This window comes from Archocentrus centrarchus, chromosome 11 (assembly GCF_007364275.1).
Source record: "Archocentrus centrarchus isolate MPI-CPG fArcCen1 chromosome 11, fArcCen1, whole genome shotgun sequence".
NCBI classification, from domain to species: Eukaryota; Metazoa; Chordata; class Actinopteri; order Cichliformes; family Cichlidae; genus Archocentrus; species Archocentrus centrarchus.
In genome coordinates this window covers 20,364,805-20,391,650 of record NC_044356.1, presented here as the reverse complement: position 1 = coordinate 20,391,650, position 26,846 = coordinate 20,364,805, and the positions used below count along the sequence as shown (strand labels likewise).

General features: G+C 41.6%; 3 protein-coding genes across 5 annotated transcripts; 2 read left to right on the top strand and 1 right to left on the bottom strand.

Moving 5' to 3' along the window:
* Positions 1-128: 128 nt before the first annotated feature.
* LOC115788835 (kelch-like protein 7) lies at positions 129-9,114 on the top strand. The gene is made up of 12 exons (XM_030742008.1): positions 129-891; positions 1,026-1,128; positions 2,577-2,670; positions 2,814-2,938; positions 3,014-3,189; positions 3,289-3,463; positions 4,864-5,006; positions 5,267-5,507; positions 5,730-5,931; positions 6,037-6,134; positions 6,417-6,600; positions 6,845-9,114. The coding sequence occupies exons 1-12, from the start codon at positions 763-765 to the stop codon at positions 7,008-7,010; spliced, it is 1,836 nt and encodes a 611-aa protein (XP_030597868.1). The 5' UTR covers positions 129-762; the 3' UTR covers positions 7,011-9,114.
* Positions 9,115-9,612: 498 nt separating this feature from the next.
* aste1b (asteroid homolog 1b) lies at positions 9,613-14,768 on the bottom strand. Of its 3 annotated transcripts, XM_030740829.1 has the most exons (8): positions 14,271-14,345; positions 13,711-13,974; positions 12,962-13,228; positions 12,725-12,838; positions 11,802-12,631; positions 11,455-11,686; positions 10,985-11,177; positions 9,613-10,700 (listed from the first exon to the last, which is right to left on the bottom strand). In XM_030740829.1, exons 2-8 carry the CDS (start codon positions 13,946-13,948, stop codon positions 10,388-10,390), a joined length of 2,187 nt encoding a protein of 728 aa, XP_030596689.1. In that variant the 5' UTR covers positions 13,949-13,974; positions 14,271-14,345; the 3' UTR covers positions 9,613-10,387. The 3 variants fall into 3 exon arrangements, with proteins under 3 accessions (XP_030596689.1, XP_030596688.1, XP_030596687.1); XM_030740828.1 differs by lacking the exon at positions 14,271-14,345 and adding an exon at positions 14,636-14,768 and having other exon boundaries at positions 11,802-12,838; XM_030740827.1 differs by having other exon boundaries at positions 11,802-12,838.
* Positions 14,546-24,921, top strand: smarcc1b (SWI/SNF related BAF chromatin remodeling complex subunit C1b). The gene is made up of 28 exons (XM_030740826.1): positions 14,546-14,785; positions 15,106-15,225; positions 15,545-15,630; positions 15,714-15,795; positions 15,887-15,979; positions 16,122-16,191; positions 16,280-16,349; positions 16,431-16,506; positions 18,394-18,519; positions 18,818-18,900; positions 18,988-19,094; positions 19,286-19,345; positions 19,477-19,505; positions 19,632-19,747; positions 19,825-19,896; positions 19,979-20,092; positions 20,389-20,542; positions 20,656-20,766; positions 22,070-22,129; positions 22,263-22,521; positions 22,653-22,724; positions 22,814-22,860; positions 22,945-23,047; positions 23,143-23,291; positions 23,684-23,818; positions 24,074-24,206; positions 24,413-24,499; positions 24,588-24,921. The coding sequence occupies exons 1-28, from the start codon at positions 14,609-14,611 to the stop codon at positions 24,650-24,652; spliced, it is 2,856 nt and encodes a 951-aa protein (XP_030596686.1). The 5' UTR covers positions 14,546-14,608; the 3' UTR covers positions 24,653-24,921.
* The last annotated feature ends 1,925 nt before the right edge of the window (positions 24,922-26,846 follow it).

The window sequence follows — 26,846 nt, the reverse complement described above, 5'->3', positions numbered from 1 at the left end:
ATTATGTCATTTATCACATCTGCGGGGAGAAAGCGAAGACGAGAGGGCCTTGAACATGAAGGTACGGGCTAAAGTCCAAACAGAGCAATAACTTTTGTGGTCAAACAAACAAACAAAAACTATATTCTGTAGCCTTATTGTAAGCTATGCAGACGTCGTCTCACCTACTCTAGAGACACTGAGCCTGTAAAACATTTTATTCCTCCCGGTGAAATTGGCTATATCCAAGGAAAAATACTGGAGAGCGACCCAGGGGAGCTCTTGGAAGTTCTTGTATGTCTCGACCATACTTCCTGTTTAAGGAAACCAAAAGAACTCCAGAGATTATTTCATAGCTCTGCTTTGTTTTAGCACAGAGTTGTAATATTTTTGACTAATCTGAAGGGGGCAGCAGTACGCCATCACTCTGTCAAGACCGCAGAGGAAGAAGAAGAAGAAGAAGCGTCTCACGACAACCTTAAACAACTGAGTTCTAGCTCCTTAAACGCACAATTAAGCTAACGCATTGAATTGTTTAAACACGGGGCAGCAAGTGAATTTTTCCATACCAGCTTTACATAGAAGCCGCCTTCGAGTTGTCGGCTTCTACATACATTCATTCACAAGAAGCTGCTGGTTGTTTGCAGGCAAACTGTGGCTAAGCGACAACAAAGAGACTACAGCTGCACACTGATACACTGTTGTGTTAGCAAAAATCGTGTTTTTGTTTTTTTTTTTTTTTCCTTCTCCCTTAAGTGAACAGACAGTTTGAATCAGACTGACATGACGGGGATGGCCTCTCCAGAGAAGGCGTCAAGCTCAAAAAAGAAGGGCGAGAGAAAGTGTGCCACCAAAGAGGAGTATAGGCAGCTGTCCAGCATCATGGGAGTCATGAACAATCTGAGAAAGCAGGTGTGTGTGAGTGTGTGAGGTTGAGAGAGAATACAAAGCAAGAAGACGAGACTGAATGTCTTTAACAGGTCTTTGCATTAGGTATTTGCTCTGTCCTGACACCTGATTACTGTATGTCTGTGCGTGTTTCGTAGGGTACACTTTGTGATGTGACCCTTGTGGTTCAGGGAAAACACTTCTCTGCCCACCGAGTGGTGCTAGCTGCTGCTAGCCACTTCTTCAGCCTTATGTTTACAAGTAAGCCTGACACACACCTGCACATACTCACATACACAAACACACTTTGGCCACTGAGACTTTGTGGACCAATGACTGCTACTTAAGGAACCGAGTGTGTGATTTCTTCTTATATTTTAGGAGTTAGTAGATGCAGATATATGTTGCATAAATGATCAGAATTGTAGATTCCTGTTCTTGGGTTTTAAAAGTTGAATGAGCAAAATGAAAGAAATTTAGATGTAAAAGTGGAGGCACCATATTGCTCCCCTTGTTGAGCTGGACCCAAGTGCCATTCCTCACTGCAAAAGAGTGGGTTTGATTCTGTGCTGAGTGGGGAGTGTCATCTCCCCACTCCATTCCACTGTTGCTATCTAATAAAAGCACACATTAAAATTAGTCTATTTTAGTTAATTACATTAATTCAGACAAACCTTATGAGAAGAAGATCAAGAGATCAGTTTACCCTGCCCGGTGTAGGGTTACCAGGACCCCACTGTGGAGCCAGGCCTGGGGAGGGTGCTCGTGGGAGCTTGCTTGGTGGCCAGGTGTAGCCCAAAGAGGAGACATGGACCCGCCCTCCTGTTGGCCCACCACCTGTAGAAGGCACCGTAGGGGTCAGGTGCAGTGTTTGTCTGCCGACGACCAAGGGAGGCTCTGGCGGACTGATCCCCAACTGGTAAATGGGACATGGCACATCACCTCTCTGGTGGGGAAGAAGCCTGACCGAGTGAGCCAAGTTGAGAGATACAGGCTGGATATAGTCGGGCTTACCTCAACGCACAGCCTGGGCTCTGGAACCAGTCTCCCCGAGACTGCTGGGTGAGGGGGCTCAAGGGTGCTCCATCCAGTGACTCTGTTGTACTACTGGGAGACTTTAATGCTCACGTGGGCAATGACAGTGAGACATGGAGGGGCATGACTGGGCGGAACAGCCTGCCTGATCTGAATCAGAGTGGTGTTTGTTACTGGACTTCTGTGCAAACCATGGTTTTCCATTATGAACACCATGTTTGAACATAAGAATGTCCTAAGTGCACGTGGCACAAGGGCACCCTAGGTCGCAGGCCAACGATCAATTTTGTAACCGTATCATCAGGTCGGTGGCTGTATGCTCTGGATACGTAGGAGAAGAGAGGAGCTGATCATCACCTGGTGGTGAGTTGGATCAGGTGGTATGGGAGGATGCTGGACACGCCTAGCACACCTAAACAGTGTCTTTCATGGTAGTAATCCCCAAACCAAATGGTGGACACCAGAGGTGAAGGGAGCCAGAAAACGGAATAAGGACTCTGATTGGGCTTGGTTAGCTTGTGGGACTTTGTAGGTAGCTGACAGGTCCCGACAGGCTAAGCGGAACACAGTGCTTCCCGGCCTGCCCCACTGACAATGATGTTGTTTTTATCACAATGCTGTCACCTATTGCTGGTATATTTGCTGTGTGCCTTTTATATTTACCTCATTTCTAGCCAGAATGATGGAGTCAATGTCCCACGAGGTGGAGCTTAGGTGTGCTGAGCCTGAGATCATTGAGCTGCTGATTGAATTTATCTACACTGCAAGGTAAGAATCAAAGTCATTATGACACATTATAAATGCATAAAAACGACAGAACTGATTCTTCATTTGTTTGTTTCTCTGTACTCGATGTGTGTGTGTGTGTGTGTGTGTGTGTGTGTGTGTGTGTGTGTGTGTGTGTGTGTCAGAATCTCTGTCAACAGCAGTAATGTCCAGTCATTGCTGGATGCAGCCAACCAGTATCAGATTGAACCTGTGAAGAGGATGTGTGTGGAGTTCCTCAAAGGACAGATTGATGCAACAAACTGCCTAGGTGATTGCATAAATACAAATAGAGACCTTCAACTTATGTAACTTATTTACTTAATCTTATTCTGTCCTCCTGCAGGTATTTCAGCCCTTGCTGACTGTATGGATTGTCCAGATCTGAAGGTGGCTGCAGATGACTTTTTCCAAATTCACTTCACTGAAGTCTACAAATTGGATGAATTCCTGCAACTGGATGTTGCACGGCTTACACATCTGCTGCACCAGGATAAACTCACCGTCCGGGCTGAGGCCCAGGTACACATGTATACATCCTTTAATTATATTTGTGCCGCTGAAGAAAATGTCTGTCATCAGAACTGTTTGTACATGTTCTGCTTTTGCATTTGTGTTCAGATTTATGATGCTGCAGTGCGCTGGCTGAAGTATGATGTATGTAACAGAAAACAGTACATGGTGGAGGTGTTGGGGTGCGTTCGCTTTCCTCTGGTTTCCAAAACATTTCTCTCCAAGACCGTGCAGGCTGAGCCTCTCATCCAGGACAATCCACAGTGCCTCAAGATGGTCATCGGTGAGTAGGAGGAGACAGAAACAGATGCACACAAATGTATAAATTCTCTATTTCACGTAGTCAAAATTATCTATCTTGTTCATGCGGCTGGACCAAAAAAGAACAAGCAGTATAATGAAGACATAGTTGACATTATTAGCAAATGGCTAATATTGCAAGTGGCAAAAATAAACAGGTTTTTGTGGTGTTTTATAATAAATGCATTATTAAAGGCTTTAATATCCCATGAATTTATTTAGACTCCTCATGTAGTACACTTGGCACCAATCTTAAATAGAAACGTATTTAGGAGCACACGTGTGAATAAAAAGTATTACAAAACTAAGCCCGTGTAGGCCCCAGATTTGACGATAATGATGATGTCATAGTTTAATGTGCAGTCTGTGACACGTAGAGTGAAGCGCAACGAGCCGGCACCATTACTGAGAGGGTGAGCTCAGGTGGGGTGAAATAACATTTTTTTCTAGCATCTAAAACAGCAGCACTTGTTCCTGTAAGCTGGAGGAGTCCTTCATCACAGCACCTGATCACCAAGCTCCAAGGTGAAGAAAAGCTAACTTTGTAGCTGCTTCCATCCACCGCCATTTGTTTAACAAAGCAAAAATCTACAGTAAAGATTCAGAAGTTACAATAAAATATGCAGCTGAACTGTTAACTTAGTCTGATATGATGTTTAAATCAGGCAGCTCGCTGAAGGCTGATGGCAGCCGTCCTGCTTTCTATTGCGGTGATACCTGCAGCAAGCAGGGGTGAGTCTAAAGGGGGGCATGGGGTGTACTTGACCATATTTATTTCAAGGCTTTGGAACATTTTGCAGCTTTCGATTAATATAAATGTAAATAAAATATTATATTAATTAAATAGTATCATTTTTTAAAAATATAAAAACACATGAACACACACCAAATCAACCTCATCTAGGATTATTTTATGCTTGTATCACTGTACTTGTGATTATTTATCTCTATATATTATTTATTTATTTGCTGTCTTTACAAAATATGATTTTCATTTGGCACATAAATAGATTGAAGGGTTTAGGTGTTGTATGCAGTTAAACTGTTATAAAAATTTCAGTTTCTAAAATGGAAACCAATGAGCAGTTCATTTAATAAGACCTGTGTTTTTTCTCTTTTTGAATGTGTATTATTTCTCATTAATAAGACAAAATATTTTATACAATTACTCAATTAATTGGTGAATAATCGATTGAATAGTCGATTATTAAAATAATCAATAGCTGCAGCCCTATCTGCATCATACGCTATTATGATAGCAAAAATGTATGCCATATAGTGGATATTTCAGAGCAAATTGTGTAGAAAATGATATTACTTTGAAAGCCTGCTCGCATCATTTCAGCACATACACAAAAAAAATAAGCAGTGCTTTTCTCCAAGGTGGGATGCGTTACCACCTGCTGTCCCTGGAAGACCGTGAGGACCTGGGAGAGAGCAGTCGGCCACGACGCAAGAAGCACGACTACCGCATCGCTCTGTTTGGAGGCTCACAGCCTCAGTCATGCCGCTATTTCAACCCGAAGGTACCAGGCTGCCAATGCTAATGAGTTTTAGTCACAGGGGCAATCACATCAACGAACAATTAAAGGTAGTGCACATATGTACTCTTGAGTATTACAGTATAATTAGCACACTAAAGATAAAGGGTTTTTTTTTTTTTTTTGATTTTATAGTCAAGCTCCATTGTTTGATTAGGTGTTTCACAAAACATTATAGCAGACTTGAGTGTAGTTAGGTCTGTTGAAATCATATTTGTCAAGCTTCATTATGGCTTTTCATACAGGACACCAGCTGGACAGACATCCGCTGCCCCTTTGAAAAACGCCGCGATGCCACGGCCATCTTCTGGGATAATGTGGTTTACATCTTGGGTGGTTCGCAGCTCTTTCCCATCAAGCGTATGGATTGCTACAATGTCCTGAAGGATAGCTGGTACTCCAAGCTGGGTCCGCCCACACCTCGCGACAGTCTGGCTGCCTGCGCTGCTCAGGGAAAGATCTACACATCTGGGGGATCAGAAGTAGGTGAGTATGGGGCGAGGGGAGAAGAGCACTAAAGGTGAGGGACTCTGGGTTTTGTGTAACCACTGAAAGAGATGTGGACATGGGATGTGTAAATTAAATTGGTTTGTGTTACTATTATTACATTCCCTAAAAAAGTAGGGAAATTTAAAGGGGAAAGAGACCTTGTTCAAGCGTAGATAATGATTTCTTCACGGGTGAATGACCAACCTCATCTGTCAACAGGCAACTCAGCCCTGGACCTTTTTGAATGCTACGACACAAGGACAGAGTCATGGCAGATCAAAACCAGCATGCTGATGGCCCGCTGCAGCCATGGGTCCGTAGAGGCCAACGGGCTCATTTATGTTTGTGGAGGAACGGTGGGGAACAATGTCTCTGGCAGAGTCCTCAACAACTGTGAGGTCTACGACCCCAACACGCAACAGTGAGTCGCATAAACATACAACCCTTTTTAACATATCCGTGTATCCTCACAATACTGAGATTCAAGTGCCAATGACCTGCTCCACTCACCTTTTACCTTTCACAGATGGAGGGAGTTATGTGGGATGAGAGAGGCCAGGAAGAACCACGGGCTGGTGGTGGTTAACAACAGAATCTATGCTGTTGGAGGGCAGGGGGCAATAGGTAATAAAAAAAAAAGATGTATATATAAAATGTTTTATTATTGCGGCGGTTTAAAAACATTTAAAAATGTTTGCCTCTCATTCATCCATTCACACTCATTTGCATGTCAGTTGTATGAGGTAATAACACTGCAATAAGGGGATAATCCCTTCTATCATCTGAGTCATCTATCACTGTAGCTACTACAGGAATCAAAATAAGTTATAATAGTAATGTAATAATATGATAAATAGTAATAATATAGTAGCAAGTGTATAAATGTGACTGTTTGTGTGTTTCTAGGTGGACTGGACTCAGCTGAGTACTATGATATTGCAACTAACGAGTGGCGTGCCGCCTCACCAATGCCATGGCGAGGTGTAACAGTGAAGTGTGCAGCAGTTGGTGACATCATCTATGTGCTGGCAGGATTCCAAGGAGTGGGGCGGCTTGGACACGTCCTGGAATATCATACCGAAACTGACAGGTTGGGTTATTAACTAAGTACTACCCAAATTATAAAATTTAACAAATCAGTACTGCTAAAGTATTTATCAGTAGTATGTAGATATGCACGAACACTTTGTGCATTGACATCTCTTCTGTTTGTTTGCTGAATGCAAATGATTTTGATTTTGATTTCTTCACTAATTCCTTCATTGTTTTGGGTGGTTATTGTATTGCTCTTTTGAATGCTGAATCAAACTACTCTAAATTTCGTCTTTGCTCAGGTGGGTGACTTGCAACAAGGTGCGAGCGTTTCCCGTCACAAACTGCTTGATCTGTGTGGTCGACACCTGCGGAGTCAACGAAGACGAAGATATGGACCTCATAGACTCTCAGCCACATGCCGCAGCCACTGCCTCTTCATCTTCGTCAGCCTCATCATCCTCATAGTGGTAGAAACAGATTATGTGTACTCATATATTAAGTTGTGATGTTTGCTGACAGTTCCGACAGCCAATGAACTGATTTATGTGGGCTTAGACCTGTTTTTCAGAAAGGAGCTCATAGTAAGTTTTAGACAGTAAAATGGTTATGTTCTTTAACAAGTGAAGCAGGCAGTTTTCTTTCTAACATTTAGCCAGTCCAGAATATTAAGTCCTAATTTTTAGGGCTGGACACTAGTTTCATCTATCCATTCCCTGGATAGGTAATAGGATATTCATCTGAATGTCAATTAAAGCACCTGCCAACAAATCTTCAGGCAATACTGCTACACACACAGCTGTCTTGCTCTCCTGCTTACTTCTCTCTATCTACTGCTCAGTGAATGGCGGCAGGCAGTGTGCAGCTGGACCCATGAATTTGCTGTTTTCATGTTGGTAGTTTTGTTTGTATTTTGTTAGCCACACAGAATGTGTGTTTTCTATGAGAGGAAGAAGGAAAGGTGTTCTGTTGCTTCTAACTTTCTTCTTTGAATGATTAATTTACATGAAAATGTAGCTGAAAACAGCACACCTTTCTTTGGTTTATCTAAGGGCCAGAATTTGTTGGACATAGACAGTTTTTGTATCTGCGCTTCTCTACGCAACCACAGTAGATTTTAAATCAAACAATCAAGATGTGATTGAAGTGGAGACTTTCAGCTTCAATTCAAGGGGTTTAACTTAACTGTTTAGGAATTAGTCATTTTTTATACATAGACTCCATTTTCAGAGGCTAAAAAAAAAAATCTGTGTATTTGCTTCTTTGACTGCAAACTCCTCCTTATAACATCTGATTTATAGCCACAAAACCTGAATTATACATGGCTAGCAACCACCTAGCAATGAGCTAAAAAAAAGCCCAGACATTTTTAGCACATAAACATTTTCCAACAGTTTTTACTTTCTCATTAAGTATATTAGTTTGCCAACAGCACAATTATGCCAAATAATACTGTAGGATGGGCACGTATTAGCAATTTTAAATATTAAGATTCTTTTTAATACTTGGATAAAAATCCTTTGCACCCACTGACTCACTTTTGCAGCATGCTTTGGGTTGTTATCCATTTGCACTATGAAGTGCTGTCTGATCAGTTTTGCAGCATTAGGCTGAATATGAGCAGAGTACAGCCCTGCGCACTTGACAATTCATCCTGCTGCTTCTATCAGCAGTCACATCATCAACCCATGTCCTAACACTGCCTCCATAATGTTTGACAGATAATATTTAATGCTTCAGGTTATGAGCTGTTTCTCTCCTTCTCCGTACTTTTCCCATCATTCTGTTAAAAATTCATCTTGGTTTCTTCTGTCATTAATCTGGCTTTCTTCTTGAGTGTTCTTGACTTGGTAAGATGTTTTGAAGGGGTTTTTCCTAACCATGGAAATAATTCTGTTATGATCCCCTTTTTTTTTTTTTTTTTTTTACCCCATCTTCTGTGGTCTTTCAGGCCCTTTGGTATTGCTTGGCTGACCAGTACATTCTTCTCTTTTAGAATGCACCAGATTGCTGATTTGGCCACTTCGAAAGTTTTTGTTGTCTCCCTGATAGGTTTATTTTGGCTTTTCAGCTTAAAGATGGTCTCCTTCACTTGCATTATCTCTTTGGACCTCATATTTAAAATTAAAACGAAATGTTAAAAAAAAATGCAAATTCAACACTTTGAATCAACTACAGATACTGTGTCTGCTTCATTTGTCAGGAAATAGCAATGGAACAGGCCTCACCTGGCAGTGTGACCCTTTGGTAGTCAATTGTCCAATTACTTTTAATCCTCAGAAAATGGGGGACTGCATAAAAGTGTAATACCCAAACAGTTAGTGCAAAGGTTTTGTTAAACCCTGTGAATTAAAGCTGAAAGTCTGCACCTCAATTATATCTTCATTATTTGATTTAAAATCCACTGTGGTGGTGTCCAGAGGCAAAGCTCCAAAAAATTATGGACCTAACTGCAATTTTAGACACCTGTCTTTCCTGGAGCTAGTATTGGAGGCAGTTTTTCCACAGATTTAAATCTTTCTAAATTTACATTGGAAAAAAAAAGTATTCTGCTAAATTTTCTTCTTTGTGTGTGTAGTTTACTCTGTTTGCTTATATATATATATATATATATATATATATATATATATATAACTTTTGCAGTTTGTTTATATTGCATTCAGGGTTGTGGGGAACCTATCCTAGCTTTCATGGGGCGAGGGGCGGGGGTACACCCAGGGCACCAGAATCACCAGTTAAGCTAACATGCATGTTTTTTAACTGTGGGAGGAAATCCGAGTACCCAGAGGGAACGTACACAAGCACGAAGAGAGCACGCAAACTCCGCACAGGAAAATCCAGTTAATTCGAACCCAGGACCTTCTAGCTTTACTACATACTGCATATTGACATGTTTTTTTTTTTTTTTTTTTGTGATGTAGTATTTAGGTGGTTTTTGAATTTATTGTGTGTAAATCAATTTTCAAAAAATCCATCAACTTGTTTAGATGGATATCCAGAGTGGTTGTGAAAGAAAAACCTGGCAAATACTAGATTTTTTTAAAGTATTTTATTTGAATTTTTTTGGTCCTTATACAAAACACAATTATTTTTTTTTATGCTCTGTGAATTATGTTCTGTCACAAATTGTAGATAGAGCATCTATAAGTATTCAGCTCCTGGTTGTGTATAGATTTAACACTAGTGTCTGGTCTTACTCTGTAACTTTGTGTTGTGCCTTTAAACGGAAAAGCGTAAAACATTTTATTTGTAGCTATAAGCAGTTATAATTAAAACATAGTTGAATGTGATGGTTTAAAAACACTTTTTTAATACAAAGATGAACAACATTTAAAAGCACCGTGTTTGTGAATAATAAGGCAGCTGCAATAAAATTAAAAGAAATTAAAATTTCATAAATTGCTCCTTATGTTGTCATTAGCTGCCATCCAACTTTCTGCTCATTTTCCTGATGAAACTGAGCATCGTTCAATGCTTAAATGTTGTGCTGGCATATGTGAACAACACCAGGAGGCTGAAAACAAGTGCATTAATTCGATTGAGATTATTCTGATAAAAGCTTTTATAAATCTTTATGCCAAAGTAGTGCTATTTGGGAAAACGGATGTTCTGATACATGAAGTATGGCTTTACACACATTATTCGAGATGGCATCACATTTTTAAACAGACATGACTGAATTAGGTTAAATTACTGCAATATACACAGTGGTAAACATTAAGAGCTGTCAGTCTTCCCTGAGCAAATATTGTAAACCACTGACATGTCTTCCTTCGTTTGGCCCATAGCAAGTGGTTTTTTTTTTGTTTTTTTTATCCATCTGTTCATTTTTCTCTGTCTCCCTATCAATCATCATCATCAGACTCTTCCTCACTCATAAGGAGAGCAAACCGGTTGTTTATCTCCTTAGCGTCTCTCTCCCCTCCCTGAGCTCCTCTTCCACCTCCCCGTCTTCCTCGCCTTCCCCGGCCTCTGCCTCTCCCCCGCCTCCCTGATTCTGAAGAGGAGCGAGTGGCTTTGGAACTGCAGTTCCTCACAGCATCCAGCAGGGAGGAGTAGAGCTGTCCAGACAAGCATCCCCCAGACAGTAAAGACTCAGCAGCTCGGCCTCCTTTCAGATACCTGACGAGGCCGTGCAGCAACGTACCACTGAACAACCTCGGAGACACAGAGTGAGAAAAAGGCAACAAAATTACAAAAATGCACTCTTAAAAAATACAGGTTTTCTCTTTGCATTGTAGTACCTGTGGACATATTCCAGCCTTATTTGTATAAGGCTGGAAGGAGAAATCTCAAATTCACTTCAAATGCCACTAAAGCTTTCTACATGTGTAAATCTAGAGATACGTGACTGTTTATCTTTGCCAGCACCTTTATGTTGGTTGCATCTCTAGTTCTAATGCATACAGAGGACCATTTTCTTTTATGTCCCTGAGTCATACCATGACAGATGGGGTTCTGGTAGCGGCAGCAGCAGTAGCTGATTTAGACAAAGTGCAGTCCAAAGGCAGGCCTGCCATTGGCTGAAACTGTGAGCCATCCCAATATCCACGCCCCGTCTCTCCCCTGGTCTCACACGTTGTCGATCCAGCCCTGCACACACTTTACGCTCTGCAGCCCAGTTTAGCTGCGGGACTGCAATGTTTGAAAGCAGATACAAGTTTTTAGATGAACACATGAAAATCACGGTATGCCTTGTTATTAAGGCATATTTGTCTTTTTATTTAATTAAAGAGAAACACGCACATCCACAAAAAAATAAATAAAACTGGGTGCTCCTGGAAATATTTTAATCCATGGGTACCCATGGATTAAAATATTTCCAGGAGCTTGTTGGTGTGCGGACCTCCTCCTTTTTCATATTTGTCTTTTTAACCATACTGAAGAAACCATGAGATCCAATCCAACCAACCAGTGTGTTGGTAGTGGGTAGCTCCAATCTGGTTGCTCAAGGAGAGCTCTCCATAAACCAGGCCTAAGACCAGAGCCTGCACCTCGAGCTGAGAGGGTGTTGGTGTGGCCTCTCGAAACCAGAATCCTGTCACGGCTACAGCCAGCTGCAGGTGGAGAGGAACAGGAGCTAAGGCGGAGTGTTTCACGCCCAAAACTTCTAACAGGGCACCAAGTCGCACTGCCACAGGAGCCTGGATGAAATGAAGGAATAATGTTGGAAAATATGATCAGATCATGTGGAAAATTTTAAAAACAAAACAAATGAAAATATCCAAACAAATGCTGCTAATTCTGAAGAATGTTTACCTGACCAAGTCTATCCAGGTCTACATGCTGCCTGAGTGGAAGTGCCTCCACTTGGTTTTTCTTCACGTTTAGGTCCAAACGATCATACTCTTCCACATAAATGGGAGCAACGTGAGCTTGTGCTGTTGCTGGACCAGCTGCTTGTTTCTTGCTAAATGGTATATTCATGCCTTGCTGTCGGGTAAAACTTTGGGCCTGACCCCTGCCCCCACACCCCTGTCCTCCTCGCCCTCTCCCATCTCTCATTCCCTGTCTTATCTTTTCTTCCATCTTTATATCTTGTATTGGAATTTCATCTCCTGGTCTCTTCGCTACCTGTGCACCTCCAACTGTTCCTTGAGCTACACTATCTTGGGATCTTCGCAGTAATATCCCGTATAAAGCCTGCCGCATGGCTCTGGAACTACAGTGGCTGCTGGCTAGCTTGCTGTTCTCCACCTGTGGGATGAGAAGGACCCTGCGCATCACCAAAGCATCAAGCGCCATGGGAGGGAGCCGACCCTGCAGTGCTGCCGTCAACAGGCACTGCGGCAACTGTTCCAACTGTGCCAGCCCAGAGGTCTGCCCTCCCAGAAGTGCCTTACCTCCAGAAAACCAGTGAGCCAGAGAACTCGGAGGCTTGATATGATACTCCTGCATACCTGCCCACAGCTCGGAAGCAAGCCCACCTTTTTGTCCTCTCATGCCTCTCCCACCTTCGTCCCCCATTATGCTGCTCACTTCCTCTAACGCTTCAGCTACAGTTTTAAAAGAGGACAGCCAAAGGAGGAGGCCTTCAATACGGGACGGGGGTGATCTACCTTTACCACCTCTCCCTAACACTTTTGCATCTAAAAGAGAAAGAAGTGTTTCAGTATCGTTTGGCATACTGTAGTCATTTCCAGTCAGGACAGCACATAAAGGGAGCAACTCAGGGTTCATACCCCCAAACAAGCGACACAGGCTGGCAGTGGTGTAGCAGCGAGCTGAGATGTAGTGTTGAGAGGCTCTACCGTTAAGGTTGGTCCACTGGAAAAAACGAAATGGCAGATAACCCCCTAAGATCAGAAAACAAAAGAAATAAATACTACATAAAAAAATACATACTGCAAAATACTATTACATCAGTCATCACAAAGGGCTATTTTCAATCTGTGCTAAAGTGCAGAGACAACCCACACCTGGAAGGTCAAAGATATAAAAGTCACTGTCATTTGTCAGCACTGGGCATTTCCACTCTCGTGCCAAGCATGCAATCTCCCAGTCAGCCTCAGCTGGACACTGGATGAGTGGGACTCCTCTCTGGATGAGGACCTGAATGAAGACATCTCTTGTAAGAATGGGGAGAACAGAGCCATTGCGGCCATGGGAGATGTTGTCTGCCTCCTTTATCTTGGACTGCAAGCGCTGCCGAAGAGTATCAAACTTCTTGTTACTGGGGTCCATCCCTAATAGTCATGAAAGAGATAGGAAAACAGATGTTTGAAGGTGTTACAGCAGTGTATAATTTGAAAAATAGTTTAAAAAAAAAAAAATTGGTTTGTGCTTTAGATTTGTATGGATTAAAGATAAAACAAATATTCATGAAAAGGTAAAGGGTAAAAAAAAAAAAAACTAATAAAGTTAGATGATATAATCGTTCTATAAGTTACAAATCTATGTTATTACAATGAAAAGCAATATAACAGAAAGCACCCAAGTACCTTTTTAAGATGTCCTGTTTAAATTAAGGGAAATGTTTACCAAATAAGGTGAAAAAATTTAAGAGTCCTTAAATTTAAGCTATTAATCTTATTCCAGTATAGACAACTAAAAAAAAAAAGTGTAAAATAATGATTTGGAAGCTTTCCCCTATTTGAATAGTATATAAAAGTACAATGCTTGAAAGATTAAAATCCTAACTTGACGGGCTTATCTTAAGCACATTTACCTCCATCCAGAACCACATATGGCTGGATGTTGCAGGATTCCAGTGCAGAGAGGAAATGGATGAGCAGGGAAGCAAAGGCATCGTAGTCCCCTCCATGCTGTTGATCCAATCCGTGGTTAAAGTAGAGGCGGTAATACAGACTGCATCCGTCAATGACGAGGCGACTGTCCCTAAACTTGACATCTTGTAGGAAGTGTCTGTTCCCCTCCACAAAGGTGGTCAGACCATGGACGCCCATGACATCTCAGGGCCTGGGGCGAGTCCCTGCAGTGAGAGAAGGTGTAAAGTAATGCTACTCACGATGATTAAATGCCACCATCGGCGGTTTCCGTGTGCGTCTGTGCAGCTATTCAGTCACACAGAATGAGCGGAAGGTAAACAGCAGAAAATTATAAAGTCACAGTTCGCTGCAAAAAAGTTACACACACCGAGACTGTCAGTTGGGAAATTGTGACACAACGGAACTTATTGCAATATAACTTTTTATAAACCGACGACAAATGACTTTCACAAGTATTCAAACGTGGTAAAGCATTAAAATGTTTACGAGTTGCACTAACCTATTCCACTTTCTTCTTAGTGTAGTAGTGTCTTTCTGCGCTTACTTCCTTGAAATGTTATATTTCAAAATAAAGGTCCTGGCTAGTAACAAGCGTGTGTATTCTCTTGCAAACATGATTTAAACATTATTTTTAAACACACATAAATTATTCGAAAAACAGCAGCTACAAAAAAAGGTAACAAAAACTCCCGAGAATAAAGACAGCTACACTTTAATAAATTGAAATCCCTTACGCTGAATTGTGTTTGCGTTCTCGCGAGAGAAAGCGAGAAACTAAACGCTAGCGAGCGCGCTAGCCAGTTTTGTTCTCTCGTTTGAAAATTAATTCGTTCTATTATGACCACAATGTCCGGAGGGACAAACCTCGGGATTCCCGGGACGAGCCAAGCCACCTCCGGCACATTCGCACATCGGAAAAAAGACAGCAGCCCGTCCGCCAGGTTTTGGGAGAGTCCGGATACTTTAGCCCAGCTGGAGGTGGTGCGACAGTGGATCGGAAAGCACTACAAAAAGGTAGTTAGCCGACCAGGAAGCTAAGCAAGATGCTAGCCGCCGGCCCCCCCCTTCTGTTAGCAATCCCAGTGGCTCACAGCGTAAACAAACGCTTGCACGTTCACACTGGCTGAAATGAAAATAGCTGCCCCTATAGAAAGGGGAAAATATACAAAAGTGAAGTGCAAATGTAGCTCAGTCGTAGAAGTTGACATGTAAATATAGCTGTTAAGCTGGTGAGACGGCGAGACTGCTAGTGCGTGCAGTCATGTAATAGATTGAGTGACATGATAAATAAAAACTCTGCTCATATCTATTTTATAACTCTGTCTGTCTGTTAGTATGTGTTGGCGGATGCCCCGTCTTGCCAGGTTCTGGCTGCAGTCACCCTGCAGCTTCTCCAGTTCCAAGAGGATGCATTTGGCCGACAGGCTACCAGCCCTGCACTCACCAAACTGCCTGTGAGTCTGCCTCCCACTGTTTATCTGATTGTTGGCACACGTTACTGTAAAAAAACCTAGGTAGGTTTGGCTCTTAAGTCGCTGTGTCCAACTTTCACAGTGCCCGTCAGTGTAGTGTTCTTGTAGTCTTAAAGTAGTTCACGTACGTTGTTGTTTTTTACTGATTGTTGATTGATGAGTGTACAACTGTGGGAGCAAATACTAGCCTGTAAGCATACATGATAATTAAGAGTGCAGAGGATAAAAAAACAGACATATGAAAGTTGTTCATGACCCAAACCCAGAATAAAGCTGTGTTGATGTAATCATTTCTCTGCAGGCACAGTGCTTCCTTGACTTGCGACCAGGGGGTGGACTCTGCCACATTCTTGGCACTGCTTACAAGTTTAAGTTTGATCAGGGCTGGTGAGTAAGCTGTCCCTTACACATTTTGTTTGATTCCTCCTGTGTCCTTAATATCTCTTTGTTCCCTGGCTATCTTCATGTAGGCGAAGGTTTGACTTACAGAATCCATCAAGGACCGAGAGGAATGTGGAGATGTTTGGTACGATTGAAAAAGCACTGATCCAGGTGACAAAACCACAAATCCCAACACACACAACTGCGCACACATGCACACTGAGGACTTTTCCTTTACGAACTTGAGTATTTGTCGTGACAGAACAACTGCACGTCATTGCCTGTCATATATCTGGACCCTGCACTGGATCAGGATCTGGCTAGCAGACTAACTGGTATCATCACCAAACATCAGGTAACGTGCTGCAAACAAGTAGATGGAAGGTTAAACATAGCATAGAAGGAGATTAGAGAAGATGTTTGTAACTGATAGTGAGAATAAATCAGCAATAAAGTCATATTTCAGTGCTACTCATTGACAGTTTTTTCCTCTGCAGGGTACTGTCACTGAAGACAGAACGCTTGCCAGTCATCACATATGCCCCTCCCCTGCCTCTGCAGAGGAAGGTCAGTTAAAGTTTTTACGTCTATATGTGTTTGCTAATACTATGATGCCTATCACTTACATATCTTAAGTGTAAACTTCTGTTTTTAGATGAGTGGATGCGTCCAGTAATGCGGAAGGACAAGCATGTGTTGGTACATTGGGGCATGCACCCTGACAGGTAACACACAAGCAAACACACACGAGTGCTCAGAGACAGACTTGACCAGTGTCATGTGACAGTGTCTCTTGTCTCTAACAGTTATGACAGTTGGCTATCATCAAGTGATGTTGAGGGAGAGATTGAAGAGCTGCCACATCCAGAAAGGCCCTGGAGGGTTAGTATGGCACTGCAAACATCACATTGTCACCAGTTAGCAGAGGTGGGAAGTAACGAAGTACAAATACTTCGTTACTGTACTTAAGTAGATTTTTCAGGTATCTGTACTTTACTTAAGTATTTATTTTTCTGACTACTTTTTACTTTTACTCCCTACATTTTTACGCAAGTATCTGTACTTTCTACTTCTTACATTTTCAAACAGACTCATTACTTTTTAACGTCAGAGAGAAGTTTGCATTTCCGGTCAGTGCGCCTTCAAACATCTGAGCCTAAATGGAGGAATAATAACATATAAGAGACAATCATACTGCGTATCCTCAATCACCGGGGCTTATCTCGTACAAAGGGATTAAATACGCAAACCCATATAATTAATGTATCATTTATAGCGCTATAATCGGGCCGGACCGAGTCCGTAAGTTGCGCTGCGGCACATAAACAGCTTAGCTAGCGCTACTGAAGAGGAGCGAGCATGAAGGGAGTAACGTGTGGCAGGTAAATGCAACGTTTCTAAATGCTCAACAAATATCAGCAAACACACAAAGTGTGTGCAGTTTGTCACACAGTGTGTCTGCTAGCTAAAAGAAGAGCTGCTGTATTTCAGGGAGAGCAAAGAGAGAGAAGTTCACTCAGAGATGGAGGAAGAGGACAGGAGAGGAAGAAGAGAGGTTAGATTTAAAGGAAAGGACTGGAAAACAAACTGAAGTATGCTGACTTTGTGTAATTCAAAGATTCTATGAAAATGCTGCAGTTTAGTGTTTAATAAATAGGTTAGTTTGTTGTACTGTATTTACAGTAAAGCTCTGTGTTGGACTGGAGCACAGTGTTTGTGCTCATGGTCAGAGTTACAGGTTACATCAGTGCAGCAGAGATGAGTTTGAATCAAAGCTGCTGATGCTGAGATTCATTCACTGAATCCAACATTTCTACAGCCTGTATGCTGTCAGTGTAGGGGATGGAAATCAGCTCAGATAGCTGTGAAATACTGGGTTACATCTTTGTGAGTTCAGTTCATCCACACAGAGCAGTAAACCTCAGAGCAGCAGCAGCAGGTCAGCTGATCACAGCCTGCACACCAACATCATTTACTGCAGCTACAATAGAAAGCTGTGGTTCTTCTCCCCATGCAGAGCCACTACAGCTGATCTTAGGGTTCCTCCACCTTCTGAATCCCACTGTAACCCCTGAGTATCCTCATGTTGGTGTTTAGGTGGAGGCACAGTCACCCTCTACTATGGAGGACACAGAGAACAGAGCTGTGTTTAAATTCCCTTTCACAGTTTGTGGCCTACATAACAGATTCAAGCTGAGTGCATTCATTAGAATTAAAATTTAGATTGGAATAACATTTGTATTCTCATGTACTATTTTATATTATTACAATAATATATAATGAGGTTCGGTTTGTTTTACACAAAAATAGCAGGTAGAAACATCCTCCAAAGAACTACTTTTACTTTCTTACTTTGAGTACATTTCAGAGCCTGTACTTTTTTACTTTTACTTAAGTAGAGAAGTTGAACCAGTACTTCGACTTTTACTAAAGTATTTTTTTAACATAAGTACTTGTACTTCTACTTAAGTACAGAATGTCAGTACTTTTGCCACCTCTGCCAGTTAGTTACTGCTGCGGTTACTGAGTGATGTTTGTCTTCAGTTTTCTTTGTCAGACAGATTGTGATTGTCAGCAGGGACATTAACAAACCACGGTTGCTATAAATAATAGAAGATTTTATATGTCATCTAAAACATTTAGAGAAATTCTACAGCTGATTGAATCCTATTCGTTTAGCATGCTGTGTATTCCTTTTTGACACTTGATGAGATACAGCAGTATGTGCCGCTCATTAATATTCATTTTGTGTGGGTGTGTGTTCTCCAGGTCCATGCTGGTTGGGTACTGGACACGGATGTTTTCAACGAGTGGATGAATGAGGAAGACTATTGTGTAGATGAGAGGAATGTACCAGTCATCCTCCGTCAGCGTATTCACCTCCAAGACGACCAGGTGTGTGTGAAGCTGTAAATGGCATTGGTTTGTAGGCTTAGGAAGGCTTCCCCTTTTAATAATGCACAGTTAAATTTTAACAGTTCATTCAGCTACAAAAAGCAGGTGCGATCCTGCTTGTGTGGTTCTTTTGTTCTCAGAATTGTAATCAGACACGCTTGTTTTCCATTTCAGACAATTAGCAGCTTCTCCTAGAGATGAAACACAGCTGTCAGCTTCACAAGTTGCCAAAGCTGCTTTTTTTTCAGAATAGCCTGTATTCCTTTTTTAGTTTTTAAAGTTTAACCTTTCGTTACAGGACCCAAAGTCCACACCCTCCAAAAAGAGAAGGCGCTCCCCCTCCCCTCCCTCCTCTGAAGGCAGGAAGAAAGGAAAAAAAGGGTAAGACATAAGTCTTTCAAGAAGGGTTATGCTTTTGCTCTGTCATACTAGTTCAAGCTTTCACAGTTGATTTTTGTGCTCACGCAGGAGAAGGCGTGGACAACAGGATGAAGAGCCAGAGGAGGACCTGACCAAAGACATGGAAGACCCGACTCCTGTGCCTAACATGGAGGAGGTCATACTACCCAAGAATGGTAAAACTCTAGAAGGCAGTGTCCACAACTCATTAAAAATATATCCATCCATCCATTCTCTTCCGCTTATCCGGGATGATAATAATAATTAAAAAAAAATATATATATATATATATATACACACACACACACACACACACACATCCTTGTAAGTGTTTAAATGTTTGTGATTTCTTATCCTATCTATGTAGTAAACCTAAAGAAAGACAGTGAGAATACTCCAGTGAAAGGAGGGATCATGGCTGACCTGGGTAGGCATGCATGTGCCATTATAAATGTATACAGAAAAATCTTGAAACATAAAAGTATTAAAAATCTGCAGTTCTGTTGTTTTTGTGTCAGTTATTTATTTAATTTTTTTTAACCACTGTCTCTTTTTCAGATGACCAGGAGGATGATTTCCCAGGAAGGGTAAATCTGATATAATTTCTCTCAATTAAAATGTCCCTAATTGCAGGAAGCTTGGGTTGTCAGTATTACTTTAGTTTCCAGGTTGTAAAAGTAATTTTGTTCTTTGTCTTCCTCTTCTTTCTTTAGGAAGATGAGGATGGAAGAGGAGAGATCCCACGCCTATCAGAGGGAGAGGAAAATATCACAGAACAAACACATCACATTATAATACCGAGCTACACATCGTGGTTCAATTACAACTGGTAAACAACATGTATTTACATTTACCTGCATGCTCAAACTCTTAATCTTATTCTAAAGGCGTGTGCATTTTGTCCAGCATTCACTCGATAGAGAAACGCGCGCTGCCTGAATTCTTCAATGGAAAGAACAAATCAAAATCTCCTGAGATGTGAGTACTGCTGATGATTAGACATTATCATTAAAGTACATGTAGGAGAATGCCTCAGTATAGCCTTCCCTCCACTTTGCAGCTACCTGGCATATCGTAACTTCATGATCGACACATACCGACTGAACCCCCAGGAATATCTCAGTTCAACGTCCTGTAGACGCAACCTCACTGGAGACGTTTGTGCCCTCATAAGGTATAACTTTGCATGTGGGTGTTTGCTGTCATGCGCGTCTGCTGCATCTGCTAAATTAGGTTTAGTGTGTAGGTGTTCAGCTGTGTGAATGTTTTAGTAAATTAAGTCTGTTAATGCTGGAAAGAAGCATTGGGTATATGGTGTAGTTAATGATTCTGCAGTTGGAAAGCAGCTTTTATTTTTAATTAGTATATGGCATGTTGATTTGTTGGTGTAGTTACATGTGTTTCATCTATGGGGGCTGTTTTAGCTGTAACAGATTAGAATTACTATGAAGAAAAACTGCTTGTGTCCAGGGTTCATGCTTTTTTGGAGCAGTGGGGTTTGATTAACTACCAAGTGGATGCAGAGAGCAGGCCTCTCCCTATGGGACCTCCACCCACCCCTCACTTCAACGTACTGGCTGATACACCATCTGGGCTGGCCCCCCTGCAACACAAACCGCTACAGGTTTGTGTCGTTATTGCCACACAGAGCTCGCAGCACCGGCTCAGCACACAAGTTGAAAATACAGTTTTTGTCATGTGAAACATTTCCTGACAAACTGTTACTTATTTTTACAGGTGTCAGCTTCACAGCACATGTTGTATTTCCCAGAAAAGAGCAGAGAGAAACCTTCAGACTGCCAGAACTTTGGTCTGCGCACTGACATCTACGCCAAGAAACACCCTAAGGTCTTGCACTGTTAACAGCACAAAAATGCAAAAAAAATTACATCAGCTATAATGGCACTTGGAGTACTCATTGAGCAAAAGTCTGGATCCACCCCTCATTTCTTTATATTTTGCTTCCAAGGAGACAAACTTTCTTGTAATATTGGAAAGTGGTCTTGAGCAATAGTTCTCCTGGCTTTCTCAAGGGTCTTTCAAAGTATTTTCTTTGGACATTGGCTGATTTTCATTCATTTTCAGTCCAGTCCTTGTACCTGACCATTTTCATAGCATTTTTTTATGCCACTTAACACTAAATCAGGTATAAAAATGGCACCTGATTCAAGTATTGTGTTTACACATAGCAGACAACATAGCAAAGAACCAATTTTAAATTCTATCTTTAGGCACGTTGTGTCAACAGCCTGTTCCAAACTGTTAGTCATATTTCTTCTGACCCTTCAGTTGATTGGTCTGCTGTTCACAGAAGCCTCATCAGAAATGATCTCAGTGGAAGGGTGGCTTCTCAAGAAGCCATTCTTGAGGAACGGCTGAGGTATGCCACAAGAAGTGGCTACAGGTCTTATGGACTGATGAATCCAAGTTTGAAATTTTTATTAACAGTGAGTGAATACCAGATATCAGGTTTTGATCCACCATGTAATGCCATCTGGAAAGCGTCTGATGGGCAGCAGCTTCATTTTTCAGGATCCCAAACATGCTGCCAATGCTTTAAAGGAATACCTGCATAGAAGAACACACAATTGAGCACTATCAGTCATGGATTGGCCTCCCCAGAGCCTGGACCTCAGCATTATTGAAGCAGTGTGGGATCATCTTGACAGAGAACAGAACAAAAGGCAGCCAACATCCAAAGAAGGGCTTTGACTGTTCATGAAGACTACTTTAAGAAATGAAAAGAAATCTCCCTCAGAGAGTTCAGGCTGTGTTGAAGAATAAAGGTGGTCATACCAAATACTGACTTTCAAACTGGTTAGAAGTGTACAAACTCTGTTTTTGCCTTCATATACTGTATTGTTTAATAAATTGTTGCAACCATATCCTATTTTCCTAGCAAAATATTTTTTTAAAGTTAGGTGTGGTTCAAGACTTTTGCACAGTACTGTAACTCTTGAACATGTGCTTTAATTTGAAAGGTTTGTACAACAATCACAAAATCTCTTAAAAGAGACAGTCTTTTACCATGTCTTATAGAATAGACAAGACTGCTGTTCTATAATAATTGCCTTTATTTTCAACAATTTAAAATTAATTTCTTAAGTTTTATGAAGGTTTTATTCTTAAATTATTGTCATACTTGTCTCAGACTAAAGGAGCGAGTGCAGGAAGAGAATGGACAGAGCAGGAGACTCTTTTGCTGTTGGAGGTAAGACAGTCACTTTATCTCCACGACTCTCAGCTTTCCTAAATAAAAGAAAATGTATTTTTAATTTATGAAATCTTTTACATAAGTCCTTAAGCCTTGCCTGTTATTCTTTTTCTCTGGTCTCTTTTCTCAGGCCTTAGAGGTTTACAGAGATGACTGGAATAAAGTGTCAGAGCACGTGGGCTCCAGAACGCAGGATGAATGTATCCTCCACTTCCTTCGTCTGCCTATAGAAGACCCTTACCTTGAAGACTCTTCGGCCTCTCTTGGTCCACTGGCATATCAGCCTGTGCCTTTCAGCCAATCAGAGAACCCTGTTATGAGCACCGTGGCCTTCCTGGCATCTGTGGTGGATCCTCGTGTGGCATCAGCTGCAGCTAAGGCGGCACTGGGTGAGAATACAGAGGAAAGAGACTTAATTTCTGTGTGTTTGAGGTTTGTGTATGGCTCTGAGAGTATATGATATACACAATGTATTGGAAAAAAAACAATGTGTGTGGTGACTGTTGGTCTCTGCTTTTAGAGGAGTTTTCCAGAGTACAGGAGGAATCGGTGGATAAAGCCTCTGAAATGTCCAACCAACCAGAAAAAAATGGTAAGGCTGAAATACATAAGCACACATGTGCACATCGTTCTGTTTTACTGTGCTGTCATAATTTAATGTCTTGTTTTTGTATCTCATAGAATCAATAGATGCAGAAAAACTGGAGACAAATTCTAACATTCATCAGGTAATCCACCTGTAAGATCTTAGAGAGCGTTTGTGTGTGCTGGTGGCGTACAATGCTTAACTTGAGCGTGTGTTTGCGTTTCAGGTTCCTGTCAGGACTGACGGACTCCAGGTGGAACCCAGTGGGCCACAAGTGGAGGGAGTCAAAAGAGAAAATGCTGAAAATATACTTGCTGAGGAGAGAGATGGTACATCAATATGTGCGCTACAGTGATCCTGCATCGCATGTGTGTATATATGCACGAGTGGCTCTAATAACTACATTTTCTCATGTGTGTTTCAGGAAGGGGAGATAGTGATGAGAGCGCAGGCCGGCGGGAGGGGGATGGGGATGGGGACGATGGAAGGAGAGTGATGGAAATGGACCTGGTGGAGGGCAGTGTTACCACGGCAGCAGCGGCAGCTCTGTCCTCGGCTGCCACAAAGGCCAAGGTAAAACCCGCCCACTGGCTTAAAATCTAACCAATCACACAGATATAATTTGAAGAAATGTTTAAGTGGAAGGGGGGTTCTTTCCACAGGTTTCCTAGCAACCAAAATAGATGCAAAATATCTTGAAGGTTACTTGAAGGAAACTCTGTCACTTTGGATATAGCTGATTTAGTATATGCAGTACCAGTCAAAAGTTTGGACACACTCACCCATATGTATGAATGGGTGAGTGTGTCCAAACTTTTGACTCAGTCTCAGTGTTCTCCCTCTTTATCTCTACTTCCTATGCTTTCTTTCATGTGCTACATTCTTAACTGTTACAATGGCCATACCAACTAGTGTCTGGTTTTCTTCTATATCTCTTTTTTTTTTTTTTAATTCTGTATTTGCAGCATTTGGCAGCAGTGGAAGAGAGAAAGATCAAATCACTTGTGGCTTTGCTGGTGGAGACTCAAATGAAGAAGTTGGAGATCAAGTTGAGACACTTTGAAGAACTTGAAACCATCATGGACCGCGAGAAAGAGGCTGTGAGTGAACACGATGGCTTCTGCTGTTTAGCCAAAACTGAGGACGGTGAAACTTAACTATTCCCCGTCTTCTTGCCCATACGTGATCTGTAATTCCACGCTCAAGTCGGTCTTCTCTGAAAGGTTTATGTCCACATAGCAGCCAAAAACAATACTTAACATCTGTGTGTGTGTGTGTGTGTGTGTGTGTGTGTGTGTGTGTGTGTGTGTGTGTGTGTGTGTGTGTGTGTGTGTGTGTGTGTGTGTGCCATGCAGTTAGAGCAGCAGCGACAACAGCTCCTGTCAGAGAGACAGACTTTCCACACTGAGCAGCTGAAGCAGGCAGAGATGAAGGTTCGCCAGCAGAGGGAGCAGCAGGGGCAGCCGGGTTACACAATGCAGCATTCAGGTCTGGACACACACACTAAAAAGCAAGCATCCTATAAGAAGTGACATTCCCACAAATCTGGTCAACCCTTCTATTCTTTCTATCAAAGACATAACATGTTTACACTGTAAAGTGCATCCACTGTCACTCAGCTCTTCACTTAGACAGGTTTGAACACTGATTTCTATTAGTTTCTCATTCCATTTTAATCCTCTCCTCCTCTTCAGGCCAGTCCATTCCTAACCGAATGATCCCTGCAGGAGGAAATGCCCAGACGATGGCCCCTCGACACCCTGGAGCTCCAAATGGCATGTGTAAGTGTTTTTTATTGTTGTCCTAGATTTAATATGCAAATATTATTTTGGTGTGTACTGACACAGAGTTCTTCTGTCACTGTCTCAGACCCATCTTCACAACCTGATGGGATAGCACCAGCTCCCACCGGTCCATCGTCCAGTCACAGCTGAACTGGTCAGAAAACAATAGATACACATGTGCGTACATCAGTCCTCTTTCAATGCAGGCCAGGCATCAGGAACAGTTACTCAAAATTCAACTTTGTATCGCTTCAGTAGTTACATTTTAATACTGAAGGATTCACAAAGAGGTAGACACAGTTGATATGTATTTGTTCAACAGCTCAGCTCATCCAGTCTCTGTGAACTATTTGTGCTCTGATGTCAGAGTTGAGAAATCTGTAGACTGAACTCTGCTCATTAAAGTTGCTTTTTTTTTTAATGAAACTGTTTTGTCATCGTCTGTCCTATATTCAGCTGGTTTCACTGTGTCTTTGGGTTATTTGCAGTGGTCCAATCACGAGAAAAGAATCAACTGTTAATAGCATGCAGGAGGGACACATTTTCCAAGATATCATTTAATTTTAAATTACAGCCTGTGATTTCACCTTGAATTGGACTATAATTGTGTGTACACACAGGCCATTACACCTGTGCAACTGCTTGTTACAGTAAATATCTAAATGTCCCATCACATGGCAGCAACTCAATGCATCAGGCAGCAAAAGAGCACACCAGGTGGTACTACTGTTAGCTAAGAACAGTAGATATAAAATTCATACAAGTTCATCAAAATTGGATAACAGAAGATTGGAAACATATTGCTTTGTCTGAGTCTCAATTTCTACCACAAAATTTGGATAGGGTCTGAATTTGGCATAAACAACATGAAGCTTGGATCAATATTATATCAGTGGTTTAGGTGGTAGTTGTGGGATAATGTGCCATGTTACAAATTTCACATCAACTGGTTTCTTGAACATGACAGTGAGTTTGCTGTACTCAGATGACCTCCACGGTCCCCAGATCTCAATCCAGCAGGGCACCTTTGGGATTTGTTGGAACTGGAGATTCACATCATGGATGTGCAGCCAGCAAATCTGCAGCAACTGTGTGATGCTGTCATGTCAATATGGACCAGAATCTCTGAGGAATGTTTCCAGCACATTTTGAGTCTTTGTCAACATGGTACTAGCAAGGTGTACCTAATACCTTGTGTATATGTTTTTCAGGAAATCTTGGGGAGGGATTACATGTTTTTATAGAATTCTGTCTTAAAGTAACCTTATCATCTGAATTCTACAATCCTCGCAGTGCTGGCAAAGGTTTTGAGAATCAGTAACAATTGTTAGAAATATGAATTATGATTTAATCTGTGTTTCTGTGCATCATAAAGAAAGTGTGTTCTGCGTCTTTCAGTTAAAGGCATCTGACCCTACCATCTAAATATTGCAGTCAAAATCGAGCATCATCAGACCAGGCAACGTTTTTCCGGTCTTCAGTCCTGTTTTGGTGAGAATGTGTGAATTGAGCAGTGCCCAGTGTGGTCTTCTTCTGAATTGCTGCCATGGGATTGACTAATTAGATATTTGTGTTAACAAATAGTTTAATAGTTTGACCTAATAAAGCCATGAGTGTACATGTAAAGAGTGCATTCAGATTTCTGATAGGATATTATGATAAAGTGGTGACATTTTATATAAAGAGAAGGTCTTTCAGGGTCTTTCAGGCAGGCATGAAGTAAAAATGAATGGTTGATGGAAGCATACACCTGCAAAGTGTCAGTCCATAAAATAACAGCTGATCAGGAAGGTATCCTAGCAGAGGGATGCTGCCCTTTGACCCAACCAAAAAGTCAATAAGGAAAAATAAAGCAAAACAACAACAACAAAAAAAGCCTAAATGGTGGAAAAAGGAGTAACAAAATGCACAAATGTAAACTCACTCTGCAGAAAGGTTTTTGGCCACCATACAGTAACCAATGAATGACAGTAAGGTAACTGTTGCTGTAGTCACAGGATCAGTTGTTACTGCTTTCACAGTCATACCTCCAGAAGCAACTTACACCTCAGTTAGATGCATTATCCTGAGAAATGCCTCTGTTTTGTTTCAGCAGCTTTTTTTTCCAGTCTCCCGAGAGGATCTTTGTCTTGTCAAACTGTCCTGAGATGGTTTTGATCATGAACTAGTGGCAACTGTAATTTCCCTCTGCTTATTAATCTGTAAACATGTGATGTACTGTTCCTACTTTCAATTTGGTTTACAATCTAAAGCCTGTGTTAGCCCTTCAAACTATAAACCAGATGACTACTTTTTAAGAGCCATCATTTTACCCATGTTAAGCAGGCATGGTTTCAAAAACTAC

Coding starts and splice junctions, on each gene's coding strand:
- aste1b (XM_030740828.1), bottom strand. CDS start 13,948: ATGGGCGTCCATGGTCTGACCACCTTTGTGGAGGGGAACAGACACTTC. Junction 11,687..11,801: donor ACCTGGATAGACTTGGTCAG/GTAAACATTCTT, acceptor CATTTCATCCAG/GCTCCTGTGGCAGTGCGACT. Junction 11,178..11,454: donor TACCCACTACCAACACACTG/GTTGGTTGGATT, acceptor CAAACATTGCAG/TCCCGCAGCTAAACTGGGCT.
- LOC115788835 (XM_030742008.1), top strand. CDS start 763: ATGACGGGGATGGCCTCTCCAGAGAAGGCGTCAAGCTCAAAAAAGAAG. Junction 1,129..2,576: donor CTTCAGCCTTATGTTTACAA/GTAAGCCTGACA, acceptor CCTCATTTCTAG/CCAGAATGATGGAGTCAATG. Junction 3,464..4,863: donor GTGCCTCAAGATGGTCATCG/GTGAGTAGGAGG, acceptor CTTTTCTCCAAG/GTGGGATGCGTTACCACCTG.
- smarcc1b (XM_030740826.1), top strand. CDS start 14,609: ATGACCACAATGTCCGGAGGGACAAACCTCGGGATTCCCGGGACGAGC. Junction 16,507..18,393: donor ATCCAGAAAGGCCCTGGAGG/GTTAGTATGGCA, acceptor TGTGTTCTCCAG/GTCCATGCTGGTTGGGTACT. Junction 22,130..22,262: donor AGACTCTTTTGCTGTTGGAG/GTAAGACAGTCA, acceptor CTCTTTTCTCAG/GCCTTAGAGGTTTACAGAGA.